Below are 24,418 nucleotides of genomic sequence, written 5' to 3'. Positions count from 1 at the left end.
CTCATTTTCAGATGCTTGTAGGAGTTGTGATACTAGTCTCTATCACAGGGAAGAAAGTATTTGCAATTAATTTAAGTCAAAAATGGGCATTGGTTTATGTGTTTCTATATTTAGTTTGGAAACAAGACTAGGTGAACCAGCATTGCTGAGAATGGATTTTCTATCCCCTATCTTAGGAAGCACTGTGTAGTCTCTGGTCTATCTAGAAATTGTTCCATCTAGCCCAGGAAGGGTCATGAGTTTCTTAATGGAGGCCTTGTTACTTGAGATGTGCATTGAGAGAAGGATTTGTGTTTTACTGTACTGAGAGAAGGTAACAAAAAGGCCGGACAGGGCCTTCCTGAAGGTGTAGTTGTGTGTGCCAGAACCCTGAAGTCAAGGTGCAGCCCTGGAGCAGTCATGCTGTGGCACACAGTAGTGAAATACAATTATTTGAAGGCAAAAATGCCAAAGTCTGCCTCAGATTACCTATGTTTACTTTTACTTTCAGCCAAAATGGCCAAAATATCTTGAATCTCTATCTGGAGGACCCTTATTTTAAATATTCAAACTATATAGTATGAATTTGAAATTTAGGGGATGGGTAGCCTTTGTGCTGTGGGTACCATTGGACTATTATTTTGAAAATTGCCACAAATTTGGTCAAGTTATAAGCTTCAGAAAAATCATAAATTGTATTTAAGAGCTATGTCTTTGAAGATTCCTTTTCTCTTCTCAAAATCTTTAGTCTCTCACTTCAAATATTGTAGCTATTCACTTCTGTTTCTGGGGAAGCCAGTAGTGGGAGGAGAGATAAGAGTTGTTCACTGAAAACATAACAGGTTTTGCATAAAACACTGTTTTGTTAGTGAAGTGGGAAATTGAAGCTCTTATAATTGAAGGAATAAGAAAAAGATGGCCTGGGCAATCTCCTTTTTTCACCCTTGTGGAAGTGTCTGTTGTGCAGCTCTGCAGAGGATTATGTGGTGAAGGCATGTGATTGTTGCTGAATTTCTCTCATTTTTTGTGAATGTGGGAACCAGGATGTCTTCTGAGGTTCCTGCCTTATTTGAAGTATCATTTCAAGACAAGTTAGGTAATACTGGTGTAGAGAACTGGGTTCTACCCCTGCTGTATTGTCATCAGCAGCTGAAATTGCTGTCATTACAGATTTTTGCTATTCAGCGTGAGATTCTCAGTCTCCCTTGCAAAAGCATTACACATTTACATCGGTAACTAAAGCCAGTGTTGCAGAGTAGGGACAAGGCTCTGAGCCGGGCATGAGAAGGACACAATGATTAGGTGGATGATTATGTTTAGATTTATTGTCAATATCTATTTAAATATTACCAGTGCATTTTATATACTTTTTCAGGCCAGTGTGCACCAAAGTGAATAGCAACATATCAGCTTCCCCATCACTGGAATGAGAGCATCCAGACAGTTCCTTCTGCAAAGTCCACCAGGTGTTCTTAGCTTAGGACAAACCACATTGCCCGTCAAAGACGGCAAAAAGGAAGAGGGTGTGGGGGGGCAGGGGGGAAAAGGATGCACCTGAAGACCAGAATATCTTTCATTACCACCACAGTCAGTCAAAACACAGAGGACAAAATAGTGCCAAATACTCTGAAAAGTCAAAATTCAAGCCCAGATGAGTGATTCTTAGGAATTTTTTTTTGTCTCTCTGATTAAAGGAAGTAATGTCTTATGTCTCCTGCATTGCTATGAAATTATTCTGTTTGTAAAGCATGTCAATACCATAGCAATAAGCAGCGTAGGAAAACCTGTGAGATTATTTGTGTCTTCAAAGTAGTAAAAGAGCCAGACTCTTCAAGCTGTTTGAGAACAGAAGAAAACCCCTTAAGCGTAAAACAGCACAGCTATTTTTTAATCAAGTATCTCCTTCTGTTCAGTGAGTATGTCTAATCCAGGAAGAAAAAAAAAAGTATGTGATTACATTAGACCTTTTAGGAGTTATAATATACATTTAATGGAGAAACAAAAGGTTGGATAAACCCCATTAATTCTGGACTTTCCTACCTTTTGAGTTCTTCTCTATAGACACTTGATTTATGTCTGCTTATTGTTCTTTGTGTAGCTGTTTTGAGCAGAGGAGTGCTAATTGAATACTTGTACATATAGGTGTGGGTAAACTGGTGGAGTGTAAAGAGCAGGAACTAATGGGATCTTAAGCTTAAACTAAAACATCAGATGTTCTGTCAGCATGGTATTACTTTGGTGATTTATGTGTGTTGGGGGTTAACAGTACGGCTGATAGAGCTGTTACAAGCTAGCTTGAAGCAGAATTGGTCTAGCCCGGTCCATTTGGGATCAGAATGTGTGCAATTACTTGGAAGTCTCTGTACTGCATTCCCAGTATGCTGCTTCCCTGGGAGGTGCCTGACCCTCTGAGACAGTGCAGAATGGACTGTAAAAGGTGTATTGGTCGGTCTGTTCCTTGTCTTTGTACCTTGTTTCAGTACAGTTTTATGTTATTGCTGATTTGTAATTGTATTCTGACTTTTCCTTTAGGGTATATATTTTATTAGATCAGGGTGGTGAGCACAGCAAAGACTCCAGTCTCAGAGTACGGCAGGGTGTATTTGCAGCCACTCTTCCACTTGGGAAAGGACGTTGTTTTCTACCTTGAAATACGGCAAGAAGAAGACTCCATCTGTATAGTACAAATTTCATGGAATACCATTAAAAAACTGCTTTCATCCAGTTTGCGCTCTTGTTTTCTTTTCTAATGCTTTCCTGAAACTTGCATTCGTGTTGTCTTCTTCAATGTCAGTTGCGCACACAAGCACTGGAGCAGACACTTTGGCTGCCAAAAGGGAAAACAGGTTTAGAAAGAGCTGTCTCTGCAGCACTGTCAGTTATCCTGGCTGTACTAATGTTTAATTCAATGTGCATTCACTCCCTACCTTGGAAAAGGGGAGCAGCTGATGCTGCCTTTGCTTTGCTGCCACCTTTTTTTTAAAGTGGGGAGCAATGTTCTCTAACATTATAAGTTGCTTCCACAGTTCTTATCATAATATTTAGTTACTTTTATGAGGAATCTTAGTTTTATAAAAGCGAATTGTTGAAAGACTTGAACAGAAAATACATTCAATTTCTCTTCCCTATCTGAATGAAGGTTTTGGTACATATTCCTCTGTGTCTCACCTGTGTGTGTAGGGAAAAAACCAAATGCCGAAAGACTGCTGTTGAAACATAATTGACTCTGCAAGGTTTCCGGGATTCTGAGACTTTCTATGCAAGATAGTTGTGGCCAGAACAAATTCTGTGTCTTGGGTGTGAACTCTCTATGTATCTGCATTACACTGCAAAAGAAAGCTAAAGAATGCCTCCTGGTTTGGGGAGTGTTGCATGGAGACACCATTCTGCTGTGTGGAAGGCAACTTTTGTCCAAAACTCTCACTTTGAAAACTGCCTGTATTTAGTTGGGCTGTTGTGTATGTGAGGCAGGTATTGCCAAGTAGCTTTTCAAGGAATGTTGGATGATTTTTACCAGATGTGTTCAGAAACCAGATGTGGAAGACAGAGTCTGAGTATTTGCTGGTTAATCAAGTGCATATTTTTCCTTTTTTTTTTTTATTCTGAACATAATTCCAGAAGCTGAGTTGTGCAAGCACATTAGAGAAGCAACATGCCACTTGGCTAAAACCATGCTGCTGCAGTGTAGAAATGTAAGAGAGAAATTAAGAGAAAAGTGTTTCCATAATAAAAACTATAAAAATTTATTAATTAAAAATTAACATTAATCTATTCATTGCAAGCCTTCTTTTTTTTTTTTTTTTTTTCCTGAAGAGATTCCATGCTATGTTTGCCGGAAATATAGGTAACTGTGAAGGGAGAACTTAGGTTTGAGTTTTCCATTAAGTTCTTTTCTAAAGTATCTGTATTTAATGGCTCTACATGTCCACAGTATGTGCTTCTTTTTGAGCTTCTTTTTTCTTTTTTCAGTACCCTGATATGCAATGCCTTTCAGCTTTATTTTCTAAACCTTTAACCCATCTTTATGTAGAATTGTTATAAGATGGTATTTAAAGGGCAATGTTATAACGTGAGCAATGGGAGTTGAATGTGAGATTTCTCCCTTTAGGTTCTTCCTCTTCTATCTGGATATTATCTTTGTGGTGTTGATGGTGATACTGTCCTTACAAGTTTTAGAATGATATTAAAATTCAGGTAATTAATCTACCAAATGCAGGGTGTTAGAAAAAAATATTAATTTGCATTTGTTGAATATTCATATCCGTTATCAAGGCTGTTAAATAAAATGAGTGTAAAGGTACAAATGTGTGTTTGCACATATGTGGCTGAAAAAAAAAATCTTATTTTCCATTTGTTATGTCCACTCCTAAGTAGAGGGGTATTTATTGCTGCAGTCATATGGATATTAATATAGTTTTCTCCATCTGACTTTCTTTTAGCACACTGATTTATGTCAGTACATGGACAAACACCCTGGAGGGCTTCATCCAGAGAATGTGAAGGTAAGAGTCAAAAAGAGCACACATTCAAGGCAAATGCAGTAGCAGTTACTTTGCAAAAAATGACATGTCATTTGTTTCATGGAAACCGATTGCTAGCTAAAGGGAAAATGCCTGGCATATGAACTGTATTTTTAAATATTTGTTTTCTTTGAAAATAATTACAAATTCAAGTATTTGAGCATTCCTGCAGTAGAATTTCTGAGGTTTGTAAAATTGACTCAGAGTCAAAAATATATTAGCGAATGCTGTTAAGAGTGTTGGTCATCCCTCCCCTCCGTTCAAACATTAGCTCTTAAGGCAATACTGCCCTAAAACCCCAAGGTAAATATGGTTTAGGCTGTCAGTGCTAAATCTACAGTTAGGTGAGTTAGTGTGCATTCATCAAGTTTGAGGAAACTGTAATTAATTGTAATTAGCTGAATGTACTGGTTTTTATATGAACCTATAAAATTTCCCCTAATTGTTTTGCTCACTTTCTTGATGAGAGCATTTTCATAGCTGATATCACTTTGGAATATTTTTTTTTCCTTCTAAGGTAGATCATCTGAGAATCATCACACAGGAAGGAGAGAGTTTATTAGCAGGATTTAATGGAAAGATAGATGAGTTTAGACTCGATCCAGGTACTATTTGCAAGTCAGCCAAATAATTTTAGCATCAAATGGAAGCCAACCAGACATGCAGAAGGTGTCGTGTGTGTATAGGTCACTCAAATGATATTTGTTACAACTGTCTTGCACTTGGATATCAGTCCTACTGTTGTTCTACTTTGGAAGTGTTTAAGTCTTCACTTGTCATACTGGGAACTTTATTCCAGGATGTAACTTACTGAAAGGTAGAAGTTCATGAAAACTCTTTCTCTTTTCTGGAAAAGCCAGAAGGCCTGTTTGGTTTTAAACAAAGAAAATTATTTTAAAAAGAGGAAGTATTTTTTCTTCTGCAATAGCTGATCATTGTTGCACATCATATAGCTTCATTTATTTTCTGTGTTCTTTGAATGAAAAGTAGCATCAACAACACTAATTCTTATCTAAATTCATACGTAGCATCTACAACATATGAATTTAGATAAGAATTACTGTTAAAAAAAAAAAAACCACAAGGAAAATTCCTCCTTACTGCATATATTTGGGAAAAAAACCCAAAACCAACATGCACACACACCATGAGTGTGGCACTAAAGGGGGTGAGGTAGGTCCTACTTTTCAACCTCTGAAACTTCTGAGCTTTCTTCCCTGATCAGTTTCCTAAGCAGTTTCAGGTGTTGAATGTCCTTGTTAAAACAAGGGAGCTGTGTTTAATTTCCCTGTTTGAATACTTTTACATTAATTTCTCTGAATTTTGGGGTAAATGAAGACTGGCTATTAAGAGTCTTTCTGCTGCTTCAGATTTGAAAGTCTTCCTGCAAGGCTGCCGTGATGTGTAGCTCAAGGTCTGATATGCAGTAGTTGTAGCTGTAATTTTTCCCCACTAAAAGAGACATAATAATTCACATAATTGTACTTTTATTTCATCACACCAGGGCCCAGTGAGCTTGTCTTTGAAGAGGATGGATATAGACAGATAGTTCGGCTTGCTAGTACATCACTCCTCTAAATCCTGAGATACCTGTCTTTTAAAACGGGAGCCTCAGAGAGAACTGCAGCAGCAGCATTTCCCTTTCAGATTTTTCTGCATGTATTTCTGTGGCTATCAGTACCATCTAACAGTGCTCAGCAACACCTTTGAAGCTTATAGGCACATTAGAAATATTTATTTGAGTGGCTAAGTGCAGAATCCTGATGTACTTCTGGTTCAAAATTTTTGAATTTCCAATGGATTATTGATAAAAGTGAGAGGTGGCAGGGGGGAGAAAAGAAAAAGAATTTGGAAGTTGGAGCAGATGAAACTTCAATCAGCAGACAAAACATAGCAATCCCATTGAAAATTAACTCTTTTTTTCTCTTAAATAATGTTGATGAAAATCAGTTATATATATTTAGTAGCCTCTCTTGCCAGGCTAAGGCTAGCAACAAAGGCTAGCCTTAATCATACCGTAATTGCTAAAACCAGGCATGATGATTTGAGGTCCTACCATATTAATGAACGAATCAGCCTGCTTGGGATTTTCAGTGCCTGCTCTCAAAGCTAAATTTAAAATAGTCCAAGAGAGTGATTTCTTCAGCTGGGAGGACAGAAACTCAGTCACGTATGCTAAAAATTCCCAGACCTTCACCAGCATGCCAAAGTAAAAGCTTGCACTGCTCTTTTGTTTCAGAGGAAGTAAGATAGTTATTCCATAACCATTTCATTTTAATGCTTTTTTGTGCTGTACTCAGTTTGTTGACTTATGCATTTGGGGATCTGAGACTTTGCCACCTTGTTTTGGTTTTAGCTTCCGGACAAAGTTGTCTGTTTGGGTCTGCAGCTGTTTCTAAGGGTTAAGCTGAGCTATACTAATTAGCCTTCTCTCCCTGCCAGCCTTTTCTTTCTAGAGATCCTTCAGTAATTTCACTTTTGGTCAGACTTTTGGACACTGTTTGTTCAGAATCAGTGGTTATGTGATCCCTAAATCCATTTTAAAAGCTTCCAGTTGAGCAATTATATTCCAGTAGCAATAAATTAGTCTCGGCTCTCTGTGGCTAACCTGTGGGATTAAGCCATTGATGCTCTCCCAGCATGACAAAAGACCCCCTGCCTTTTAATTTTGTACTTGAGGAAAGTATTGCCTATTGATGGATATTCCTTTCTGGCTTGTTGCCAGTTATTATAAATACAAACCCACATAATCAGACATCTTTCTTTTTCCAAAGAATATGTACAGTAGTTCCAGTTAAACAGTATTTTATTGGAAGGCAGATGCAAAGCCATTATTTACTTGAATCTTGACTTCTATAGGATATCTTCAGCTTAATTATATTTCTGAATTTGCTCTGTATTTGGAAGCTAAAGACAATGCTTGTTCCCTCAGGCTTACTTTTAAATGAAGACTAATAAATAGAATAAAAATCTAAATTACTTTGACGGACACACATATTGTTGTCCCCTCAGGTATTGTGTTTGACATTGCCTTTCTTTGTGGTTTTAAATAGGCTATTTGCTGTCACTTAACTGTTTTAAATAAAGAGTAAGCAGGATATTGTAAGTACGTGGAAGTATAAAGAAGAATGTCTCAGCTGGCAGTTGTAGAAGTCCAGCGACAGTATGCTTAGGCAAATAAAACCAGATTGCTTCCCAAAGTATTAGGTTTAGCATTTTTATTGGTATGTATGTATTGACACATAATGACTTCAGGATTTTGTAATTCATGGGTGGAGGCACAAGTCCTACAAATAACATCAGGCTTAAACCCTTCAAGGAGTTTGTGTGTGATGCTGAGATGTTGTTTTAAAAATGCCAATCCCTGGTAATGTTAAACCAGTTATTCTGATGACATAAACACAGTTAGGTACCTGAAACATCTTTATCAGCTTGAAGGGAAATTGGCATAAAGCAGTTGTTTCAGTCCATATATTCTGCAAACTCCCTCAGCTCCAAATATACAATTATTTATGTCTTTGGTAGCTAACAAACTTGCATGTTTACCATTTATTTGTAACTATATATTTGTATGCTGTGTACAGTGATATAGTTAGAGATGCTGAGGAAAAAGGTAATCAGTTAATAAGTCCGTGTGTAGTAGGCATGGCCTCATCTTCTCTTGTCTGGCTTAAAAGATGTCTTTCTCAGTTTTCCTACAATTGAAGGCAAGCAATAACTCTTAAATTCATGGCCCCACATATAATCATGTTTCTGCTGGAAGCTACTGCTGCAGCCTTGTCCATGGCAGGAAATAGGAATTGATTTATGTGTGTACCGTGTGGTGCTTGCTGAGCTGCAAAATGTGCTATTGCAAACTGAGGTACAAGATTTGCTCCTGACTCTCCCTGTGCTGTTCCTCCTGTTCCAGACTACTGAAATCTGTACCTCTGACTTTCTTTCCTACAGATGTTGCAGCTTTTAGAGATAGTCTATGCTCAGCTGGAACATCAGGATTGCTTTCTACAGCAGAAACTCTAATGGGTCAGAGCAACTAGCTGACCCTACCAGTGATTTTTTTTTTTTTTTAAATGTTCTCCATTCTGTTTTATGTCCCTTTCTGTCTGGTACAGGGCTGTCTCCACCAGTCTTTTGTCTTACCTTCTTGGTTCTCCTGAGCCTTTGTTTGCAGCTGTTCATAAATGGCTCTGGTTTTGTAAAATTCATAATTTAAGAATCTTTTTAGTTGTACATTTCAGCATGTCCTGTGAAAATGTAACTGTTCTGAGCTTCTTCTAGTCTTTGAAATATCACCTTTATTTTAACTGTGTCTTTTATTCCATATTATAACATTCTCAGTAATGTACATAAATTCATCTTTATGCCTTGATGCATTTATTTCATAGTTGAGTTTGTTTACTGTAACTCCTATTACAGGTAGAATAAGTGGATCAAAGGCTTGCATCTGTCATGCCTGCATTGCTTGTTTTCATCCCTGCCTTAAAAATAAATCTATTAATGAAAGCTGATTTGCTTCTTAATTAGTGAAGCTGCCTTGAGATAGCTGAAGTCTTTTGAGGAAAGCATCCTGAATTTTTTCTCTCTGCCTTTTTTCTTCTATTTGCAGTGTTACAGGTAATATCGATTCCTGTGAGCATCTGACAGAAAAAAACCCCATCTTTGGCAGTATAAAAAGACACTTGCCTCTGACCCACTGTTCCTTAATCCGTACAACACCACAATGAATTGTCAACCAGACAAAAACTGTCCCTGTCTCTTAATTGCTCTCAAAATCTTTTACTTCAGGCAACTTGGAAGCCTCCTGTAGTCTGCTGTGACCAGAGGGGGAAGGAACTTCCAGTTTGTTCTTATTCTGTCTAATATTGCTGCAGTGATTTGTTCTTCTCCCTGGACACCTTTTCTCTTCCTAGGGCAAAAAAGTGATAAGAAGAAATAGGCAGACCCTCTTGTTGAGCTTTGCATGCAGGCAACAAGAATATTCAGCCTTTTCCCAGAAGCCTTCAAGACGTCAGACCCATCTCAATTTTGAGCCTTCCATTCTCCTAGGAAGAAGGGCACAGCAGTCTTCTGTGCATAATGGATGTATATTTTTGAAGCAAAACCTCAAGTAACTAGGCCCTACCCCCACCAGAACCTTTTAAAATGTGTTTTATCACTGCAATACTAAGTCAGGGTGTATGGCAAAATGTGGATTGGGATTTGGGCACTTAGTTTCCTAGGGCAGCCCAATAATCTCTGTAAAAATATGCTTATGTTTCAGAAAAAAACAAAAAAATTAGTTTGTCTTAAAACTTTAAAAAATATTTTAAAAAGAGTGTAATCGATAGTAATTAGTGACACATAATGGGATGCTGCAACATTTTTCTGTGCTAAATGCTCAAGAAGAGGTCAGTCAACTCTATAGCAACTACACAGTTAAAAAAACCCCAGATATGAAAAAAATATTGAATTTATTAAACTAAGGGTTTAATGGTGGTCTCCATAACATTGGATTGAAAATGTTGAAATACTCTGATTGTTATATTATCTGAAATGTCTGGAACTTAGTAATTTATGGTATTCATGTGTTCCTCGCTGCACTGCAGCACTGTGGACGTTGTCCTTAACTAATGGTTGCAGTTTTTAGTGTTCAATCTGTTTTTGTCAGATGAGTAATTTTGGCATTTAATGACTAATGTGAAAATTAATAATCTGAGTCAAAGACATAGGGTAGTTGTCATCTGATGTCTTCTGTAAACATTAATATTTATCACTGAACTGATTACAGCTTTAGGATGGTCTGAAGCACATAGGGTAGGGAAGCATTCAGAACATGCAAGGATTAGGCAGCTCCTGTGTCATATCCATATGAGGCTTACTGCACTTAAGTGAAGCTGTTTGAACTTGGCAGTAGCAGAGCATTTCATACTGGCTCTTGCTAAGCAGTAGCTACATTTATTAATAGTAAGCTTCAAACCCACGTGCTTGTTTGAAAAGCATAATATCTGAAAAGTCGGATAAAAATGCTTTAGGTTTTAGGTTGTGGCTGTGTTAACAACGCTTGTTAACTTCCCTCGCCTGTTTCTGTTTTCTTTCCATTGTGTGAGTGTATCAGCATCTGTGGCATGGACAGGAGGTTTGTGTTCCCCCTTTTCTGTGGGTAGACATATGTCGGATTATGTGGCAAGTTCTGCATCCCATGTGACAAAGACATGTTACATGGTGTAGGGGAAGCTGTGGTGCATGAGCACCTGTGTGTAGAGGTGTCTGACCAGGAGACTGGGTGCCATACACATAGGTGCACGGGACGTGGGCAGTTAAACTGTGGTAGTAGATCCAGCTGTGATGAATTTTCATGTCACTGACTCACTGGGGTTTGAAGAAAATAGTCTTCGACTTTGAGGTGAAAACCTGCTGTGGTGGTCCTTTTAAATTTATCCGTTGTTACTGGAAGCAAATCTAAACTAATGTCATGCTTTTGAAATCTCTCTCCTACTCACTAAAATTGGTCATGCTGTTGATGTGAAGTTGAATTAATAGTCTATTTCAGCAGATATGTTAAGTAAGAAGTGATGCTGTTTAATGTGGTTGAGAAGGTGCTATTTTTCATTCCACGTTCAGTGAACAAGCAGGTGTGCAGCAGACAGAATAATGTTATGCCTAATTAAGGTCGTCTTTTACACATGGCATTGAGAATTGATTATTTAAATTAGACTTTTTAGTTATCAGACATTAAATATGGCATCTGCATTTCACTCTACTTCATGTCAGTCTTGTCATTTAATGGTTTGATAATATGCACAACTGTGAACAGTTAATGAAGAATCTTCATTAGCATGTTAAAATTCATGCTAGAAGAATGTCACTTTCGTAAGTGCATTTGTAATTTATTGTCTGTATGATCTTCGCGATTCACATATGGCAAGAAAACATATATATTGTAGGGAGAGCACTTCAAAATTTTTAAATTCGGTGAGGCAACGATTGCCACTCTGACCTACTTCAGCATGGATGTGAGTTGATGAAAGGTAAAAAAGCAGATTCAATTGAATTGAATTTATTTTTAGTTTTGCCATTCAGAAGAAAAAACCTGAGTCCTCTACTTACTGAACATTAGCAGACGACTATAACTGATCATAAGGGAGTGTCTTTATACTCAGTTAATTAAGCACACCTTCCTCATTGCAAATGACTGTAGTAGTACCCAGAGGGGACAAAAAATGATTAAAAGAGCATCAAAGAGAATAGAAGTTAGCGAATTAACACATTCCAATCTCTTTCCTTTGCAGTTCTGCTGGAAATAAGTGGAAAAATCTGTATATATACATTTTGTAAGCGATGATGCAATGCACATTTCCAGTGGCTGTATCATATGTATTTCTGTGTGACATTGCCTTGGTAAGGCTCTCGTGTAAGGAATGTTGGAGCAAGTTAGAAGCCTTTATAAATGCATTTTGGAGTAGATTGTTTTAAAATGCTTTTGGAGAGAACTCAGTTGATTCCAGGAAAGACAGATAGGAGAAACCTTTAGTGAAATAAATCTTACTATGATCCTGAAAATTGGGCAGATTCAAATAGCTAAAAATTTTTTATTCAGATTTTCCTTATTTGTGGGGATGCAAATTTGTCTCAATACTTTGTTCCTGCAACTTCTTCTGACAATTTTAGCAACAGAGTCTACAAAGCTTTGACCTAAAAAGTCCAGTATTTCCCCAGGACATAGAAGTGAAAAGTTGGATTTTATCTCATGGTTATTATCCTGGTTGAGAAGAGGAAAATGAATATCAAAGCAAGAGCGATAAAAAAGATTGTGCTTGACGAACTTTTCACATGCCAGCAGAAGTCACAGAGGGACATTTCGCATTGCTTCTGTGATAGTACATATTACCAGGTAGTTTTTTCTAATGTTGTCTTGAAACAAGTAGTTCTAAAACTCCTGAACAGTCTAGTGAACCCAAATGGAACTGAGTAATGTGTTTGGCTATGTTTATTTCCAAGGCTTTGAGATGGCACTGTAGTGACTTATTACCTTCTTTTACCTTTTTAAATAGCCAATAATTTACAGAAGCCTGTACTGCCTCTGGATGATAGGGAGAACTTCACTGGTTGCATGCATGAGATGGGATATCCCAGGTTTGGTTTCTTTTACTGGTATTTTTAGATTTGATGGCCTATTAAGACTAAATATGATTTGTTTGATGCTGAATACACACTTGGGAATTCAGATGATTTTGTGATACCCAGACAGTGTGTTTTGATACATAGAGCAAGCAGGAGCATTTGTGTAATCAGTGATGGGTGATAATAAATCTTGTGTGGTATTGTGTATTATTTTTCAAAAGTAACTATATTAATAGAGCAGTATGAGCTTGCTGAAGGAAAGACACATTAATTCAGGCTTGCTTTCAGCTTTCTTCTGAAATAATTTTAACTCCTGGTCCAGATTATCTGTCTTTTTTGCAGTCTTTTGCTGCCAAGAGAGCAGAACCAAGAGTTTTGTGCATTTTCTGTAAACTAAAAAGTTGTTTGTAGCTGTCTAGTTCTGTGTAGCTTTCTACTTCTGCATCCAGGGCCAGATACCTATATCCTATAGAATATCCTCTATTCCCACAATACAAAATGAATAAAGAGAGCTCAAATAAAGAAAATAGTTTGGAAATCCCTCTTTACCATCATGGAAAGACTTAAAAAAGGCGCCCATCAGGCATCATTATTCTGTCCTCTTGGCAAGCATCCTTTCTGTCATTGGGGTCCTCAGTGCCTCAGCAGAGTCTGAGAGGAAATGGTACATTTTCTGGAGAATCTCCCTAGACATGTTGTGAATTTCTGCTTTCCACTTACCCCAGTATCCTTTGCCAGAAACTCTCTACCATCTCTGGTAATGGAGGGCGACTGTATGGAGTCATCTAAGTACTTTACACAGATTACTTGTACATGAGTGTTCCCCTTCATCGTTAGACTGGAAAGAGCTTTCTGAACCTCAGTCAGACAGTGTTAGCTGCTCCCAGCCCCAGCCTTTAGGTGTGTTTTGCATGGCTTGTGTCAGTGTCTAACTCACAAACTCGTTCAGAGGCCAAGGGATAGTAAAACATTCTGCAGCACATGGGCCACCAGGCAGTCATTGGATGCCTGCATGTAAGGCTCTAGGTTGTACACTCACCCAGACACTCATAAAAACACCAGGAAACCTGGGCTGTTCATCCAGATAGCTACAAGTCTCTCAGAAAATATATTTTAAAACTACTATGGACATCTGGTCAAATGCTGCATATAGCTCAAATGACTATCCAGGCATTACACTTGAAGGATCATGTAGGTGCTAACTCACCCCTTTGTGGAGTTGAGGGCTTTCTCCTGTAAGTTTTAAGAACTGCTAAGGTTCTTTTAATATCACAGTCCATAAACCCTGAATTAGCTTTGACCTGCATGTATTTTTCTCACTGACAATGAAAAGTCTTCATTAGAATATGTTGCTCATTAAAGTGAGAGCTGCATAACAGCCAGGGGGAAAAAAGGTATTTTTTAATGGCTATAATAAATTGGCAAGACTTGAAGCCATAAGTGTTAGGGTTTTTTTATCTGAACATAAAGTGTTGAGCTTCCTAATGTTAAGCTTTGCTGAAAACCTGACTTCGAGGGACAAATCTCTGTCCTGATTTCTGTCTTTTTCAACTCTAACCACAATGACCTTTTTCATTTTGTGAGCCTAATTTTATTACCAAAACCTTTGTTCTTACTAATAAGCTGTACACAAATGATGTCTTAGTGAATGATGTCTTAGTTTATTTATTGCAGGTTATTCAATACTTACGCAACCTTGTGTATGACTATGCAAATATTAAAATTACCAACATAGAAGCTAAAGAGCTATGAATCTGTGTTGTTGTCATCTCAGCCAACTATTTGAAATAGATGTTGAATTTGCCATTGACTCCAGCTGCCATCCTGGGGCCTTGGGAAATGGCAGTTCAGTTGCTTGTTCAAAACCCCTGGCTGAGATTTCATAATGATTGGAATTGAGTGCAGTGGAGGAAGGAGCAAGTAAGATGAGAGTATGACTATGATAGGAGGTTTGTCCATTTCAGGCTGGGTATGTGGGTAAGGATTGATGGTACCTCATCTAGGATTAATTTTTGTCCTTGTGAAGGTAATGCAGATAATCTGGAAAGAAAACAGGTTTCTTGGAGAAGGCTTTCTTCAAGATCAGGAGAGGGAACTTGATTGTGAGAGGGCCGAAGTGCTTTGTGAGGAACCAGAAACAGTTTTTTCCAAATCATCTTTTCTTTTTGTGTGCTGGGAAACTTTGGAAATGGAGAGCCCTCCCTTGGTGTTTTCTCGTCCCAAGCAATCACAAAGGCCTGTGGTTTGCAGAATGCCTTGCTGCCAGATGTTAGGCTTGTGTTCACTTAAACCTTTCACATTTTATATTAGAAAATAAAAACAAAGGGGAAGAGAAAAAGAGAAAGCAAAAAAACAATATCTGACTTTACCCTATAATGAATTCAGGAAGGGTGGGGTTTTTTTTTCCTTCTCTTCCATGAGCTTCCTCCAAGGAGGTGTGAGTGAATTAATTCACTTCTGGGGAAGTACTTAATGAGTACAGCATGTCTACAAGTCTGGAATAAAACTACATTCCAAAGCTGTCCTCAAGTGCAGATGTTTATTCTGTTTATCTGTGAAGTTGTTGGGCAATTTTTTGGCACATTATGTCATATCGCTTGACTCTTTGCTCTAAAGCCAAATGAAAGACATTAATAAATATATTTTGAGTTATTATAAAGATTACCATGAGCTACCATGATAATTGAAATTTCTTTGCATATTTAGAAGGAATGTTTGAAGTTAAATGCCATTGATTTAGCCTAGGAAACTGGTTATTTTGCCCACCCTTTTATTAAAATATATATATATTATTTTGAAGTAATTTAATAGAATTAAATTGAGATTTTCAGGCTGTAATGAAAGCTTCTTGCTCCTATTAAAATAGTTCTTATGTACCATGAATTCCACTTTAACCACAATTCAAAAAGGAATGTGCGTGTTACTTATGCCTTTCCTGCTTTTCTTTGTTTCTGTATTTTGCTCTTAGGTTTCCTCAGCACATTGTTAGACCCAACCCTGGCAAGAAGGTGATTGATATGGCTCTTTGTGCCCTGGCTAAATAGCTAAACATGGAGTGCATTGTGTCTGCACTCAGGAAAAAAATGAAATGCAATTAAATTCATTTCACCTTCAGTAACATGACAATTCTGTTTCTTTCATGTCAGTCTTTATTCTCTTCTATAATCAGATTTTGTAACCCTTTTTATAATGTCTCTTCACTTCAGTAATCACTGAATAGGATGCTTGTGTTGCAAGTTAATTAGAAATTCTCGAGTGCCTGAGCTGACTTTTCCCAAATCTTTGGTGTGGTTTCCACATCTTCCTAGAGAGCACATCTTGCTGTCCTCTGAGCTGTGAGGCACGAAGTCCATATCTGCTCTTGAATCCTCCATGTATAGCTTTGAAGGGGATTTTTGTGTCCACATTTTAAAATTTAAGAAAAACTGAAATATTTCTAAAAATACATCAGGCAAAAGGAAGGATCTCTACATTGGGATAGGTTCTTCATCACTGCCAAGGAAACTCCTGGGATTTCATTGACGCTTTGTGTTGACAAAACGCATGACAGTTAACGCCGCCCTTCTCAGCGAGTGTCTGAAAGGATGTGGGAGAAGGATGCATGCGGGAGATGAAAAGGGGAGGACAAAATATCTCCTTCATCCAGCTCTTTGTTCATAATTGTAAATTACAGAATACATAATAGTAATGCTTAGTTTTAGGAGTAAGCATTAATAGAGTCAGGGAAGGACTCTAAAAAACCAGGAGATGGCGAGTTGGGTTTCTATCTAAATTTACCTTAAAGACTATTGCAAGTAGGTTTCAAAAGTCATGTTTAGGTTCAGTGAGAGTTTTTATTTACTAATGAAAAATACATAAGAAACTCCCATTAAAATAGACTTTGAAGGATAAAGTCTATTTTACTTGCAGATTTCCTTGGGTACACAGGCATTATTGTTATACTATTAATTTCTTCTTTGTTTTAGCCTCAGTGTTCCATCCCCCAGCCTTATCTCCCCATCCCTATCCACCCTGTACTGTTGTTTCCTATAATTAGTGAAGATACACATCTGCCTTCAGGCTACCACCTAATCTCTAAGGCCATATGGGTAAATGGAACATAATTATAATTTGGTAGAAACCAAGCCTTCTGCACATGGTTGTATTGCTCTCATTCTTTTTAAACCAGTCAAATTGAATCTATGACATAGAAGGGCTTGGAGGCTGGGTTTAGTCCTTGCAAAGTAAGTATATTTCAGATGGAAATTTCATTGTGTTAAATTTGGGTGGGAATTAGCCAGTTTGGGAGGAATTCTGACACAATGTTACCGCAATGTGCAAGCACCCTGCATATTGTGAAGAAATCACCTGTGGTTATATGCAAAATATTAACAGAGGTCATTTTTTGTCCCCCTCTTTTTCAGTTATTTTTATTTCAGTTGCTGCGAGGACTGTCTTACATCCACCAGCGTTACATTTTGCACAGGGACCTGAAACCACAGAACCTTCTGATCAGTGACACGGGGGAGTTAAAGCTGGCAGACTTTGGTAGGCAAGCAGTTAATTACAAGTCTCTTATAATGTTGTAGGAATGTCAGACAGATGGTTCCATTGATTTGTCTTTCCCCCCACCCTATTCCTTAGACACACCTTCTTCATTGTAGATAATTGCACATTTTTCTCTTGAGTGAAGAAATTGATTATGGTCAACAAAATGCTTGATTAAAAGGGAGCAAGTGAAAAACAAATATCTACTCCAGTTCTCTCAAGGAAGATAATGCTGAAAGTATTTCCATTTTATTTACCATGAGACCTCTGAATTAGGATTAAAAACCTTTAAAAAGAAAAGGAAAATGGTAGAGAGAGACCTGAGGAAATAAATACAGACTGCATGAAAAGCACAATCACTTTATGGAAGCAGCTCTAGGGTTGTGGAGATCTGGATTAACTTTCATTGAATGGTCATTGAAAGAGACTGAAGGACACGAGAAAAAGTGTTCCTTCTGCAGAAAAAAGGACACTAGGATCACCTGGACTGCTTTCAGTATCCATTAGCTCTTTCTAGGGAAGCCTCATGTGGAGTATAAAGTTAGGATAAATTATCCACTGAAATCTTAGCCTTTGGCCTACTTTTAAATTTTTAAGCCATTTTCTAGTGGCTACACCAAGGCAAGTACACTTTCCAGTGAAAACCACTGTGAATGCAGATGTGGATAATGGCAATATTTTTCTTTAGTGGTTTTCACAAAAGGTTATAGGAATTTCTTTCTTTCCTGAAGGTCAGCTTCTCAGTTACTGATTCCAGCAATACTTTTTAAGTAAGCTGAAAATATGACCTATTGGCTTTTTTAAAATGTCTTTTATTTTATGACTGCTATCCACATCATGCTTCACATTTCATACCGCAGCAGTAATGAGAAAGCCTTGTGTGCTAATTGACAATTTTACTGTTAATATAGTCATGAGGTTTTGTCTTTTAATTAGTGTTACTGCAATTAACAACTCAGTGTGTATTTGCTATGCTGGAAAAGGGGACAGGACTAAAGGTGGACACAGTCCATAAGAACTTGATTGGCTTTTGGATTGCAAGGCAATTAGAGAAATAGTATTAGAAGCAATTGTCTCCTGGTTTATATATGATTTTTTTTTGTTGTAATTTTTCAAAACTTGCTGTTTTTTGAAATAAATGCTAAAAAAACCCCATTCCTGCATGTTGCATTTTACTTTGAGAGCTTTTTACTAAGAGCTTTCATCTCTTAAGGATATGAAACAGGTGCATCATTCAGTGTTCTTGTAGTGAAAAATGAGTTAACCCTCTGTTGAAGGTGTTGTGCTGTTTAATAGTTTTGTTGTATCATTTGTATGTATAGAACCCTATGAACTAATCTGACTTCCAAGTATCCCCATAACATAAATCTTTCAGGAGACTGTAACAATGGTTCTCTAGCTTTGGTGGATGCTGAAAACTGTAAAAGATCTCACAAACTCTTTTGTATGTAAAATGTTTCCTATGGTGTACGGAGTGAGTTGCTGAAACTCTATGGCTTGTGTGCCTGGGGAGAGGGAGGCTGCAAGCTCCTTTGCTGTGTTCTTAGGAAAAAAGAGAGTAACCTGTCTTTCACCAGCACTATTAAATGCATTGCTATAGGTGTGAAGTGATCAATGAAATGTCCAACTAAGACATGAGTTGATTCTGTCTGGTAGTGTTGCCTGGTGTTGCCATAGAGCAGAGGATGGGGTGGGACTCTTGTTTGTGCCCTGCTGTAGTAGGAAATGTAACTATCTATCTATCTATCTGATGAAATTATTGCCTCATTGTGGCACCAGGCTAAATACCCCAGTGATGACATGAAAGAGAGGATTTTCACAGTTTTGTGTTGGCAGGACTTTAGGGTTGACCATTGTGTATGATTTTGATAGAGGGACTAGAAATGTATAAGTACAACCAGAAAGAAACACACAGTGGTAGAGACATGAATGTGTAATATTGTGCAGAGGATATTTTTTCCCTTTTAAGTTTGCCTTCACATAACAGAAACATTTGCGTAATCTACTCTTACACACAGAGAGAAGATTATATATCTCCCCTTTTTTTTTTAAGCTAGATTTTCTTTCATGGCTCATGACCTCATAAAACTGAAAAACAGATGGGTTAAATTTCTCTTCCGAGAACCAAAATGAAAAATTAGAAGCGATGAGGTTAAAGTCTGAAAGGTCATAACCTCTTTCACTGGAAACATGAAAAATGAGAGCACACCTGTGTGCTCTCCATGTGCCCCTGTGCATATTTACTTATTTAAATGCTGTATTATTATAGCCTATCTTCCACCTTGCCAGTATGAAAGACTCTTCCTAAACAAGATATAAAACAGTCCTATTTCTCTTTATGTTTTTCTCCCACAAATGACTGATTTGCAATAATGTGCTTGGAAAGGAAGTCGGTTTAGATTGTATACTTGATAAATTACATGAGGAGCAGTGTGGAAATTAGAAAGATGGTTGCTTTGCTTTCAAATGCACTCAAGGCAGGAGAAAACTATCAAGAAATCAGTGTCTGTTAGAGATAGGATTGACTTTGCTAGCATAATAAATATAAAATCCTAGAGAAAAGGCCTTTTAGTCTCTAAGGACAAGACCTTCAGATTTTGGTTTCATAAGTTTGCTAAAAAAATCATCATCATGTCTGAAGTTTTTCATTTGGTGTCAGGCTTATTTAATCTCTTCACTGTAGGATATCAAATACTTAAAAGCAGGCTAGTGGATCATAGTTCTTGAATAAACAAGGTAAAAGACAGGCTATTCATGTCTGCCAGGGCATTGCACTGCGGCTGAAGTGGAATCTTTGAATAACTATGGGCATGTACTTTTTCTATAGCAGGACTCCCAGACATAGATCCTTCACTGTGTGGGAGTGTCTTTGTTCAGATGAACAGCAGTTTGCTTTCCTGTTCATTGTGCTCTAGCTGCTAGGAAATGAGCATTTATGAGACGACTCAGCGGTCAAATGAAAAGGGAGAGCAGAATATAGAGGCTTTATCAAATTAAAAATGGATGAGCTATAAAAAATGGCTTTCTTGAGAAGATATAATAGAGGAGACTACATCTTTAGTAATTTTTGCTGTGAAAAATAGTCCTTGAACACCATACCTGCATTCTTTTTAAAAACTAATTAAAATTCCTGAGAAAAGTGTATTAGGAATTCTCATGGAATAGAGTGCTGTAGGAACATCTGCGGACGGCAGGGAGAAGGAATTCTGCTGACCTGAGATATTCTAGAATACGTGGTTTTATGGCATGGGTCGTGGGTAAAAAGGGCCTTGCCTTCAGCCACCAGCCTCAGCTGAAGGGAAGTCCCAGAGAGAGCGAGAGGATGAACAAGGGGGTATGAGTTAAGAGAGAAGGGAGCCAGGTGGCAGGGGTCAGAGAGCAGGGAGAAGAGGCAAGAGAACAGGGAATAGAGAGGTAGAAGTAAGAGCTAAAAGACGTAGAAGTAAGAGCCAGGAATAGAGCTAGGAAAAGAGAGTGACGTCCTTCTTACAATGCATTTTATCTCCTTTTGTGATGAATATTCTAATTTACAGTGATCAACCAATACAAGACACAAAATCCTATAGAATCTACATATAGCCTATAAGAACTACTACATTACCATTCTATGTTATATTTTAAACTCTAAAAACTACTCTTTAGACTTTTCTGTTTTGCTACATTGACCTTTGGTTCCTTAGCCAGCAGAAAGGTATTGTTCAATCAAAAGGGATTCTCCTTCAGCTGGCTAGGCTATTGTTTTCAGATTATATAGTAACTAAAAATCGGTATCTTACAACTTGAAGTAAGCTTCCATTTCTATTATAAATTTCATATTTTCAAAATCTTTTGCTAAACAATCATATTTATAAGGTTTCCCTGATTCATCTTCCCCAACAGAGTGCAAGAATTGTTTTTGATCCTGTGGTGTAAATTTGGCTGTGAGTTTATTTCCCCTCCTGCATATGTCAGTCTTAAGTAGAAATAAAGTATTTTAAACCTCTAATGAGTAACACCATAAGAAATTTGCCTCAGCCTTCAATAGAAAGACTAGTAATCCTCAGGGACACCAACCCCTGAGCTGGTAGACATGGACAGGGAGCAGAACAGAGCCCCGGCAATCCAGGAGGAAGTAGTTAGTGACCTCCAATGCCATTCAGACACTCACAAGTCTATGTGTCCGGATGGGATTCATAGGAGGGTATTGAAGGAGCTGGAGGAGAAGCTCATCAAGCCATTCTGCATAATTTATCTTTGATATTGGTTAGCTGGGGAGGTCCCAGATGATTGGAGGTTAGCAAATGTGAAACCCACCTACAAGAAGGGTTGGAATGAGGATCTGGGGAACTACAGGCCTGTCAGTCTGACCTCAGGAAGGGACCTGTAAGCATCACAGAGTCCAGATCCTGGCCCTGCCCAGGAGAAACCCAAGAATCACCATGTGCCTGAGTGAACTGGGAAAGGCAACTGATGTCATTCTCAGGCTGCTCTCTGTGATCTTTGACAGACTATAGATTGAGGGAGTTTCCCAATAACTGGAGAAAGGCTATTGTTTTACCCATTTGCAAGAAGGGCAAGAAAGAAGTGGTTGCAGCCTGGTCAACCGCTATCCCGTAGAAAATAATGGAGTGAGGCTTCTTGGAAGTAGCTTCTGTAGGTGTGAAGACAGTGTTTGCCAGTTTTAATCAAGGTAAATCATGTTTGATCCATGGGATTGCCTTCTATAATGAAATTAGGAGCTCTGCAGTCTCTCAGTGCCTTAAGGGTTGGTTACCAAGAGCATGGTGGTGCTCTTTACTTAGGTGCATAGTGGGAGGATGAGGGATAATGGTCATAAGTTGAAACACAACTGGCTATAAGGAAAAAAATGTTTGGTATGTAAGTACTTCAGCACTTGAGCAGCCTGGAGATGTTATGAAATCTCTGCCTCCCTTACTGGACTAAGCCTTGAACAACCTGGCAGATTGAACTAGGCAAATTCTCCTTCTTGTGTGGTTCTGTGACTCAGTAAATACTATGCTTGTTTTGTTTTATTTCTTAATGATTGGATATTGTTATTTAGTTATTGTATATGCTGATATAAATCAAGATCGGGTAATCAATTATGTTTGCATGCAGATTATCAAACTTGATAAACTCCAGCACCAAGTCCCTAAAGAGCTGACAATAATGAGGTGAGAGGTGGGTCCCACCTTCTGTTGGGACTTCCCAGGAAGGATTTACTCTTTTTGTGCCTTATTTCTTACTCTCTGAAAAGAGCCACTAGCAATCTAATATTCTGATACCTCCAGGAGCAATGTGGATCTTTATTCTGATCATAGCACAATGACTCTTACATATTCTTTAGTTAAAACAGACTTTTGCTTTTTGGGTTGAAAAATGCATAATTATGCTTGTTATTAGATATTTTCTGATAAAAGATTTACATAGCCCTGAGGTTACATCACCTTTCAATGTACTGAAAATATCATCAGGTCATGTGTGTTGAGAACAAAACATTTAGACTTGACTAGCATGTGTTACAGTAAAAGCACTTCTGAGGCTGTGAGAGAAACTGGCCAAGTCACTAGTTGGGCCCTTGGCCTGCTTTACTTCTGAGATGATCAGCCTGCTGCTGGGGTTTGTTTCTCAGGGGATTTCTTGTTTGTGAATCTTCTCTGCAGCTGCCTTTCCCTTTAATTTTTTCTGTTAGACCTGCAACAGAAGTGAGATTCATGAAGTGGATGAATGGGAAGTTTGAAGACCTGTGCAAAGTACGATTTCAAAGTATGGAACAACAGGTCCAGAAGTGTTGTTAGCTTGAGTATCATTTGCAAGGATAGGAAAACTTGATGATTGATAGTTTTCTAAATTGAAAAATTTAGAAAAGACTTGAATAGATGCTTCCCCTCCTTTCCAATCCCTGTCCCAGGTTTTGGTAATTTTAGTCCTTTAAAAAAATCTTCAAACTGCAGTAACACTACCAACAAATTCGAGTGTTGCAAGGTGAGTGACAAGGAACTTAGTACTTTAATGCGTTAATGCTTGTTTCTGCAGTATGGGAGTTGTTCTTTCTCATCTGTGGGAATGAGCTTTGGAGAGGAAAAACAGCATGACATCTTAATGAAAATGTCTTTCATTTAGTCTCTCAAATAACACTGACCCTGAAGCTTTTCCTGACTGCTTTTTGTTGTCTTGGGGGATCTCTGGATGAGTAAGGATCTGCAGGAGGCCTGTATTATGGTGAAAGTCCTGCCTTAAGCTTTTGGAATTTTGTTAATATAAAGTCCTCTGATGTAGTAAAAGAATCAAGTCAGTGTGATTCAACCATGCATCCTTCTAGACACATAGAATTATTAATAATAAATAGCAGGAGCAAAGAGACTTGAGGATTATAATAAAGGGAATTTTACTCAATGGAGTTACAGTTTAAAACTGCAGCTGAGTATTAGAGTGGATGTTTCCCTGCATTTCCATATAGATTTTTCTGTGGAGAGCATGATGGGGGTATGTCATGAGGGACAAGGTTATCCCTGTGTAGTTTACTGTTAAAATTGCTAAAACTATGTTGACAAGTTGAAAAAAAAGTAGGGTTTTTTTTCCTTCACAGTAAGAATCCCACAAGGGTTTCTTTATAGTGTACTGTACAAAATTCATACAAAAAGTTGAATAGCATAAAAGATTGCTTGCATGGATAGCTGCAATGTTTTTCCCATGTCAATGTTCCGCAGAGTATCAGTTCTTAACGATGCTGATATAAGGAGTTGCCTCAGTGCCCAAAGAGCTGGTGTCATATTGTTGGTGAAGCCTGATGAAATCGTTAGCAAAATTCCTCTGAGAGTGCCTCTAGTTATCTAGGCTGGCTCCCTTTGGTTGCCTGGCTTTAGGTGAGCCTAAAGAGTATCGCAGCCATTGGGGTGAATTGTAGGAACAGCCCAGTCACCCCTGAGGCAGCTGGCCCAACACAGCTCCTACCCTCCACAGCAGCCCTTCTGCAGGCTCTGGAGAAGGGCAGGAAGCTGTCTGGGTATTGGTTGTCAGAGGCTGCTGCTGGTAAAGAAAACCAGTTTACCCCAAACGTAGGTCCACAGACCCTCTAACACCCTGCCTGAGTTGAGCATGGAAAGAAAAGACATTTCTTTTCTATATTCCTGTGGGAGGTTGTTGTTACTCCAGGTGCAGCCTGTTGCTTTCTGATAACAGCCTTTGAAATCTGAAGAACTGGTTCTTTTACCCCTCAGGAAGGACAGTAATGGACTTCTCTGAGGACTCTAGTTGTATTAATATCAAGAAAGTAAGATGACTTCAGTGACAGTGTTGTGAGGAAATTGAAG

The 24,418-nt window shown here is 38.2% G+C and overlaps 1 protein-coding gene across 3 annotated transcripts in view; it reads left to right on the top strand.

The window, feature by feature from the left end:
- Positions 1-24,418, top strand: part of CDK14 (cyclin dependent kinase 14) — a 338,037-nt gene that overhangs the window by 142,183 nt on the left and 171,436 nt on the right. For all 3 annotated transcript variants that reach the window (XM_066197805.1, XM_066197794.1, XM_066197814.1), the window contains 2 exons: positions 4,419-4,481; positions 17,003-17,126. In XM_066197805.1, the coding sequence (XP_066053902.1) occupies positions 4,419-4,481; positions 17,003-17,126 (187 nt within the window). The remainder of the gene's footprint in view (positions 1-4,418; positions 4,482-17,002; positions 17,127-24,418) is intronic.

Source organism: Chamaea fasciata, unplaced genomic scaffold, assembly GCF_029207755.1.
Source record: "Chamaea fasciata isolate MVZ Bird 193981 ecotype frontalis unplaced genomic scaffold, bChaFas1.0.hap1 SCAF_1, whole genome shotgun sequence".
NCBI lineage: Eukaryota > Metazoa > Chordata > Aves > Passeriformes > Sylviidae > Chamaea > Chamaea fasciata.
This window is presented reverse-complemented; position numbering and strand designations above follow the sequence as displayed.